This window comes from Poecilia reticulata, linkage group LG6 (assembly GCF_000633615.1).
Source record: "Poecilia reticulata strain Guanapo linkage group LG6, Guppy_female_1.0+MT, whole genome shotgun sequence".
In the NCBI taxonomy this organism is placed as follows: Eukaryota; Metazoa; Chordata; class Actinopteri; order Cyprinodontiformes; family Poeciliidae; genus Poecilia; species Poecilia reticulata.
The window spans coordinates 16,351,258-16,360,429 of NC_024336.1; the positions used below are offsets into that span (position 1 = coordinate 16,351,258).

Here is a 9,172-nt window from a genome sequence, read left to right on the forward strand (position 1 = left end):
TAGTATATGTCAATATAAAAAGAATGCTTTTCTCACCTGACTGTGACAATCTGACCAGGGTCAAGATGCACACCATTCATCTGGGCAATAAAGATTGCCGCCACAGCCTCATAGAGAGCAGTTCCATCCATGTTGATGGTGGCACCTACTGGGAGCACAAAACGAGTGACTCTTTTGTCAATGGCCAAATTCTCCTCCAGGCAACGGAATGTGACAGGAAGTGTGCCAGCACTGGAGATAAAAGCAAAAAACAAAAGAACAAGGAGAACTGTAAACACATATAACCATGCATAAATTATTTCTAAAAACAATTATTCACAATGACTTGTTCACCCATTGGTCCTTATTCATGCTGACCTGGAAGCTGTTCCCAGGGCAGTGATCCAGGCCTGGAAGATTCCCAAGAAGAAGGTGAAGGGGTTTTTTCTTGTGATGACAAAGTAAATGCTGGGCAGGAAGATTGCGCCGTGGATGATCAGACCAATAATCACAGTCACCATGTACATGCCAAGCTGCCTGGCCACCACCTCCAAGTCCTTAATGGAGATGATCTTGCCACAAATCAGACAGGCAATACCAAAGGGAGAGTACCTTATTGGGTGAGAAACAATTTCTTGTTACTTTGAAATTAAAGAGAAGAGCAAAATCAAAACAAGTTGTAAGAGCACTGTGATCACGATGTAATCTCCTTTAGATATATTTCAAAATAACATGAGATAAAGGAGTTCCTTTCTTGCAATTTTTGGAAGCTTAGCTAGCTTAAACCATTCCACATTTGTAAAACTTACAACCACAAGCTTGATTGTATTTACTTAGAGTTATATGTGATAACTCTATGACAGCTGCAGAGGTCCAAAGCTCAGATCGAAGAACCTGTTGATGTAAAATCTGTGGTTCATGCCTTCCATAAATCTGACTTTCATGGAAGAGTAGCAGTTTGGCACAAGCCATGCAGTGTACAAAGCAAACATAAGGGCAAATTATGCTCTGGTCATATGAAAAAAAAAAAAAAGTTTTCGGTCTTAATGAAAAATCCACATTTTCAATGTTTCAATCCTAAACATAGAGCTAAATGTACAATGTTCAATTATTATTCAAGTATTAGAAGAGCCAAGTCAAACCGTCAACCTACATCCTGTTGAGGAATTTTAGTAAAACTTAAAAATTAAGACTCCAATGTGTCCTCCATCTTATATGGTTGACATTAAGCTATTTTTGAAAGAAGAATTTGCAAACATTTCAGTCTCAAAATTTGTAATGTAGAACACCTTTTGGTACAGAAGTCACAGAGACTCATTGGGATATATCTGAAAAAATATTGATTCAGGGTGGCTGAATACCTGTCATACTTTGCAGATTCGTATTTGCAAAAGATTACAAAAATCATCCATCCCATTCCTTCCTAGTCACAATACTGTGCTATGTCAGCGTATTACATAAAACCCCAGGAGAATACATTAAAGTTTGTGGGTGGAGCATGAGAACATATGAAAAAAATTTGCATCGATATGAATATTTTATATTTTTCAAGCATGGTAAAATGGGTTTTGAAATGGTTCAAAGAAATTCATGACAGATACCAACCACATGATCATGATGACAAGTTTCATCACGATCTCATTGAGGATATTGAAGAATTCAATCATGAGTCTGGCCTTCTCTCCCATCTTGCCCATGCAGATGCCAAATGCAATAAAGAAACCAATCATACCTGCAGCAGAAAATTATGAATGCGTCAGAATAGATGCGATGGAGGGCGACTTCAGTACGGAAGTAGGCAGAAAATGTATAAACATATTTACAATGGCAAGTATGAGAAATGAATTTGATGAGCCGACTTGTTTTAGTAGATGAAAATGCCTCAACAGCAAATAAATTACATTTTCATCACAAGAAGCTTGGGGTTCATCAGCAAATGTTAGCTTTGTTACCGCTAGCATCCTAGCTTGATGATTTTAACATCAATTTGATGCTAAATTTTAACGGTACGAATGTGTGCAGTTAACTACGAGGCCCCAGAGGGCCCCGTGTTACATACCCAAAACATTCATGCCACTTTTGAACTGAAGTGACTTTTTGATGATGAACTGTGGCTCCTTGGTAATGTTAGCCACCAGACCCTCCACAGTGGTGACATTAACTTCCTCCTCCACAACCACCTCAACTTTCTTTGTGACTGTTTGGATCTGGGGGAAAAAAAACAAAAAAAAAAACATAAATAAGTGGCAGAATTCTCTTCTCAGAAGAAAACCATTAGAGCTTCCTAATTGGTTTTAAAACATGCTATGACCTAATTATACAAAGTGTAATGTGATACTTACGTCATGTATTTCGGCTTTTTCTAAAGTGATAGTATAATTGAAAATAACCTCTTGTTCTTTTTTTTTAAGCAGCAGCTAGCTTTATTCTTGTCAGGATATGTTTAGCTCAGTTGCTATTTAGACCATATTCTGTTGGGTCAGCATATGGTCTAAATAGAAGAAAACAAAACAACAACATGTGCTCAAAATCAGCCTTACGGTATCTGAACCTGTTTTGTATTTGCTGTCACACGTTGAATGGAAGTGTTATTGTCGCTCTTAGAGCGCTCAGAGTGGACGGGTCCAGCTAACAAAATTTCCGTCACAATCTTTACAGTTAAACAGTCGAGCAGACTGGAAGATAAGCGTAAGTCTTAAGCTAACTATTTCAATGAAATAAATCGCAATTTCTTCTAGTTCGACATGATATTATAATGACAACTTTACAATTAGAAGCACAATCTCATCTTTTACCTGTTGGAAGCAGGCTTGCACCAGGTTTTCTGGGAAGAGATTCCTTATCAGATCGAAGAAGGCATCCAAGCTGGACACGTCATCGTTTTTCTCGCCCTCGCCCAGATTTTCCTTCAGTTTGGGGTTGCCAGGGTGGATGACTAGCACCAGGATGACACCCAGGACAGCAGCAATAATAGTGGTGGACATGTAGTAAACCATAGCTCTGGTTCCCAGGCGGCCACTAGATTTGGCGTCCAGGCCAGCAAGCCCTGTACCGCACACAAGCCAAGATGTTTATCCGGTCATTTCTAGTTCAGTGAAGAAGTTGACATAGTATGTAGGAATAAAGAGATCAAAACAAATGCTATTTGGTGACTATATGATCACCATCAAGCATGTTACAGGAGTACGACAACAGTGGAAACTGAACAAAAGAAAGCATCCAGTCAATATGAGCAACATTGCTTTCCTTGAGAATTTAAAAGCACACGTTTGTGAATTGTGATAAAGTCGGCACCTGTGATTAAGCTGGAGATAATGAGAGGCAGGATCAACATCTTCAGCATCCTCATCAGAATATCTCCAGGAAAGGCAATCACCATGACAATATCCGGATGAATTGGAGAGGCAACACGCAGCAGCATCCCTGCTACAGCTCCCAGGATCACACCTAAAGTCAAAGGAGTGGGAATAACTTCAAAATTCATAATCACTTAAAGATTTTAATCTAAGCATGGGGAAAAAATCTCAAGGGAGAAAACTATACTATTTAATATAAAAATTCTAATAATTCTCAATCATTTTTTTGCTTCTGTGGTTCTTTGTCTTGCAAGACAACTCAGTATCTACTCCCACCTTCTCAAGTCTGCTGTTCAGGGTCAAAAAAGATCCTGTTGGCTACAAGCACAGTGAGTTGAGAAGATAAAACCAAAACCAGCCAAGATCAGATTTCTTTGAAAGAGGTAGCATATCAGATTGTCAGGTTTGGTATATGTAATCACAAGAAACCTAACTTTTCAAAAAATTATTATTTTTTTTAATTTGGAGAATGGATGAAAACTTACACTACTGCACTTGTCTGCTATTAAAATATTTTTTACAGTTTTTTTGTGGTTTGCTCAGAGGCAACCCTGCAAATCACAGATGTGCTTCAATGTTCTTGAAAGAAAGAGAAAGCTTCTCCTGGGAGCCCTTGGAAACCAGCCATACTTTCTTGTTTCAGCTACACTGTCAATATATTTGACAGGTAACAAGCTCATACGGACCGGTGTAGTCATAGCTCCAGAGATTTTTTTTATTCAGTTGAAACTATATATTTATGTACTCTGTGTAGAAATACACACCTCTGTGGTTTAAATCAGTTAGAATTACCACAATAACCTCCAATTGTTGGATGTAACAACAATGAGAGTCGACTTTTTAAGAAATTTTAAATGTTTTTAAAATTCAAAGATAACAATGACTTCCAACAATTTACAAGAGCACAGATAATGACGACGTGATTTTGTAAACATCTAGGAATTACTTTTGTGGTATTCTGGTTATTCACACTATTTCAGTTACTTGAAGGCACACCTCGGAATGTATTTACTGTAGGACAACACATCAAACATACTACTTTGTTGTGTGACATAATGGAAAAAAATTTAAATAAAATAACATTACCCAAGAAAAATAACTGTCTGGTTCATCCCTGGATTTCCAGATGTCTGAAACTACCAAATTCATCTGTTGATACAGTTATACCCGAGTATAAACACAGTACGAATGTCCAGCCATTACACTGTTTACTAAGGAGAAGAGTTCTGAAATATACAGTAAATGTGTTTTGGGGTGAAACGTGCAAACCAACACGAGGACAAAAGCAAAAGTCATTGTGAAGATTCTTGCCGAAGCTGTTAAGAGAGTATCATCGTACTATTGACAGTGGCAAAATGACATTCAGTTAGGAAGAAGCTGTTTTTCCCCAAAGCAGCATGAGTTACATTCAGTTTAGACACAAACTTTAGGACAAAAGCCTTTTGCTACATATATACCCTGCTGACTGATAAAACTATTGAAGGGTCTGGCCATGATGATCATTTAGGGTAAATATTTTTAAAAATTACAATCCTGTTTACACCATCCCAACTGTGAAGTACACAAGTCTATTATTTATTATATGCACCTCCAAAACCATCATGGAGTCAAAGAAACTTTATGTAAAAACATTAAAGAAACATCGATTATAATTTTTCATATAGACTATGATTCCTTGTATATCTCAATTAAGTTACAAAGTAGCTTGAGGTTCAAACACCAGTGATTTGAAGCAGCCATCACGACGGCCTACGCTCTGTTCCATAGAGAATATTGTAAACATTCCTTTTTTTATTATTTTGATACAATTTGTTTTATCTGTAAAACAACTGAAACAATAAAAATCTTTATCAGTTTATGTAGTTGTTTCAAGTGTCAGACTATTACCTTTGTTTCCTCCTCTGTATTTTGATGCCACACATCTGAGTGCCTCAGACAAGCATACTGAGAGAGCTGGCATATAACTTATCAAATCTATATTTAGATGCATAAACCTTAAGATCAGTAAATCTGGCAGACATATATTTTAGTCTTAATGCATATAGTAGCAGCCATTCTCTATCTGCACAATTATTGCCAGAATGTAAATTTGCCATCCATCTGGTCTGACTAGCGCCAGCTGCTGTCCTCTGTGTCTGTATGACTGTTGGTGCGCAGCCAGCAGAAAAGCACCAGTAACATCCTGGGGCTGCCAACATCCGGTGGATTTTAGACACTCTGTGTTTTAGGATCGATCTTTTCTCTTTGACCAGTTGCTTACTCCTTTACTAATCCTTATCCCTTAGTTCTGATGTGACAGGAGATCCATTTATTCTGTTGGCTCCCTTTATGAGAGTTGTGTGATTGAGATGTTCATAGAAGCTGGACTGTCCAAAGTTTTTAAAATTCCTCACTGGAAGGCATTTCCAAAACCTCAGAATTAGAAAGTAATGTGTCACTGATGGCCATGACAAGGCATAAAAGTAATCTAATTAAAGATTTGTTTCCGCAACCAGAACATGTCATGACCTTTAGTGTTTATTAATTCTCCTCCTTCAATACAGAGCTACAGTGGTAATCACAATACTTTGCGTCCATCACCATAGGTTGTTTGGGTGACTTGTAAGTGGGGAAGAGCTTTTCATAGCAGCAGGTGGCATCGTGCTGCAGAAGGTCAGAACACCCAGTCAGCTTACTGTCTGGTACACTGAACACAGATGGCATCTCCTCCCCACGCTGTAAGCTAGCTGCAGATTTTAGCTCTGAGTTAACAGAGCAGTTTTTTTATCATACGCCTAAGAGAAGAAATAAAAGATTTTCCTTACCAAGGACTGTGAGCGTGAGCAGGAGGTTCTTGAACATTTTGGAGCAGATTTGGGCACATTTGGACCGTGGCCTCGCCTCGATGGGCTCCAGGTGGCTCTCATGCATCCTCACCTCCACTTGTTTAGGCATACTGTTGGCACTGCAGCAAAAAAGGCAAAAACAAAACACAAAAGAGAAGAGTTTATTAATAAATGCTAAAAATAAAATGACCCATTGGGTTTACAGTTACAAAAAAAAAAGATGTTATGCTGTATAACTTTAGATTGAGAATTTCACAGTGAAAGCCACATGATTTTAGTTATTGTCTCTACAAACTCTATAACTTTTTTTCAAAAAGCAGTGTAACAAAAAAAACATGCGAAGCATTCAACTGTTGCCAAGCTGTCACTCGAACACCGTGGTTACTATGGCATCCAACAGATTGAAGCTGACAAGATGATGCGGCTTGATAATTGCTCCCCTTTCCAAAGATGTGCTAAGCATTTGGTAAAGTCATGTCTGTTGCTCGTTATTCTTATTTCTTCAGTACTGACAATTCTAATCCATCCATACATACAGTTGTTCAGTTAATCTTATTTCTAAAAGATAATAAATAATCTAAATTAATCCAAAAACAAAACACTAAGTACACAAGAAAATGACTGAAAAATGAATAGGAGTGAAATTAATATTTCATGTTGAACTGAAGCATGAAGCACTTTCAAGTTGCTGTCAACAACTTCGTCTGGTTAAGGTCCATTGATTAATTTGACCAAACCTTGATAAGAAAAAGGCCTATTAGGGGACTCTTATTTTGAAGTAAGACAGGAAACATTTCATGTACTTCCCTCTGGTGATGATAAACCTCCAATCAGGCTGGACTACAGCAGTCTGTTATAAATGCAATGAAGAACCATTTACCACCTTTCAATTCTGCAGGTGTGTTTAAAAAAATAATAATGATACACAAGATAAGAATGATTTGCAAATGCTGCAGGAACACATTGACTCCACTAACCCCCCACTAACTTTTTCAGTAAGTGGGGGGTTAAAACTATCTCCTGCAATCACAAGGCGATAGCATGAGAAAACAAACTTGTTTTTGACATGAAGCTTAAGCGCAAATTTAGTTACACAGGGAGACACATTGGAACAAATTGTTGGCATTTTATGAGTAGTGTCTGAGTAGTAGATGTTTCAAATCAATATACATTTTTCACCAAAATTCCTGCGATAAACCTTTCTTGCAAGAAAAGTATGTTTCTTTATCTCAGTCGTGGATTAAGAATAAAACTCATTTTAATGGTACTGTTATGTAAGATGTTAACAATAGCCCCACTTGAACACACCACAGTTGAGCTTACACACAAAGTTTCCCTCCAGCGATGTGTGAGAAAACGACATTATAGGAAGACCACATGGTCAGCCTCGGGTCAAAGTAGTCAAATCTACTTCTAATAATCTCAAAGTAACGTGTGAATTGAAAATAAGAAAGAGCTAACAGCTGAACACCATCTATGCACTTTCCGTATTTCATAAAAGGAATTCATAAATTAAAATGTTGGCGCAGTACCAAATAATTGAACTCCTACCAGAAGGAATGATAAATGTAACACGGATGTTCCGTTTTTACTCTCCCTTCATTATTTTTAGCTCCGAGTGAGGAAGTGAGCCGAGTCTTCTCATTAACACCTTTCCCTTCGAGTCAGAGACAAATGAGATAGAAGGACTGAACAGATGAATATAAAGACGTACTGCAAGTTGAGCTTCATGCAGATTGAATGATGAAAAAAATTCAAGCTTTTTTCATCATTTAATAAAAAGTTCACCATTTTACATTTGAACAACCTATATGCTCTTTTAAAAAATTTAATAAAATGTCATAATTCCTGTCCTAGAGAAACAAAATTCAGATAGACAAAAAATAATTAATGGTTATTATATATTTCCAAAGCCTCTTTGTCATCAGAATTCATTCTTTGAACATGATTGGGCTGATTTAATTAGGAATTTAAGTTACACGTTAGTGGAAAGAATAAAATGTGGGACTGTGTGGCATATAACAAAATTGTTAAATGGGATATCATAATTCAGGCGATATATTTATAATGTATTATATATACAATATATTGCATTTATATTGCTATGTTTTGAATGTTCTGTTCACTTCAAGAATGAAAAGCAATAACAGTTTTATTTGGTACTCTTTTTTAAAATGTTCCAAAATATTATCCTGACTAAAATGCATAATTGGTACATTAACTACTTAAGAACAATAATAGTAACATATATATAAATGATAAAAAAGTAAAAACGAACAAAAGAAAAAAAATCACGAAAAAGGCATATTGTAACTAAAATTGAAAATTTTAATTACTTACTTCATTTCTGGCTGTGATGAGGTTAGTGCAATATACATTGACCAGGAGCAGAACTCCAAACTTTGGTAGTTTAAGGTGAATCAGCAGAAAAAAAGCATTAATTGTGTCACAAGTGCTCCATCCAATAAGTTGGCAGGTGTCAGTGGATAATGTCCGAAGCTGAAAACAGCAGAGGTCTGCTGACGGCTAGCCGCTCTCAGCTGCCCACCCGGCTCCAAAGCATCCAGAGAGGGAAGACAGGACGTAGTCTGGACCAGAATCGCAGCCACAGAAACCTGAACTGCCCCATCTTGATGTGTGCAATAACCCCTCTTTTACCTCGCCCCCACCCTCTGACTTCACAAACACACACACACACACGCACACACAAATGCACAGGAACACGCATTCGTGTGATAAAACCTAGGAGTAAATAAATAACCAAAAGTACAAGTGGAGTTGGGGGGGACAGTGTATGAGCTTAATTGTCAAATCGGTTAGAAATCCTGCACTCCCTGGATTATGTAATCCAACATCCGACTATACTTTCAAACTCCATGGATGGCATGAGAAAGTCTGGGCTGCAGAGGATGAGGATGATGATCCCTGCTAATGGCACACTGTGGACAGTAGCGCTTTGTCAGGGATGATTTTGCTGAGAAGTTAATAAATGATGGACGAAGGATTTCATTT

The 9,172-nt window shown here is 37.5% G+C and overlaps 1 protein-coding gene across 1 annotated transcript in view; it reads right to left on the minus strand.

Moving 5' to 3' along the window:
* The window catches only part of slc1a2b (solute carrier family 1 member 2b), a 17,999-nt gene extending 9,220 nt beyond the window's left edge, over nucleotides 1-8,779 (minus strand). Inside the window, exons 1-8 of the mRNA XM_008411513.2 lie at nucleotides 8,501-8,779; nucleotides 6,140-6,279; nucleotides 3,274-3,426; nucleotides 2,775-3,025; nucleotides 2,039-2,186; nucleotides 1,585-1,711; nucleotides 358-591; nucleotides 37-231 (exon numbers count right to left, since the gene is read on the minus strand). Coding sequence (XP_008409735.1) covers nucleotides 37-231; nucleotides 358-591; nucleotides 1,585-1,711; nucleotides 2,039-2,186; nucleotides 2,775-3,025; nucleotides 3,274-3,426; nucleotides 6,140-6,279; nucleotides 8,501-8,538 — 1,286 coding nt within the window. The 5' untranslated portion in view covers nucleotides 8,539-8,779. The remainder of the gene's footprint in view (nucleotides 1-36; nucleotides 232-357; nucleotides 592-1,584; nucleotides 1,712-2,038; nucleotides 2,187-2,774; nucleotides 3,026-3,273; nucleotides 3,427-6,139; nucleotides 6,280-8,500) is intronic.
* Between the last annotated feature and the right edge of the window lie 393 nt (nucleotides 8,780-9,172).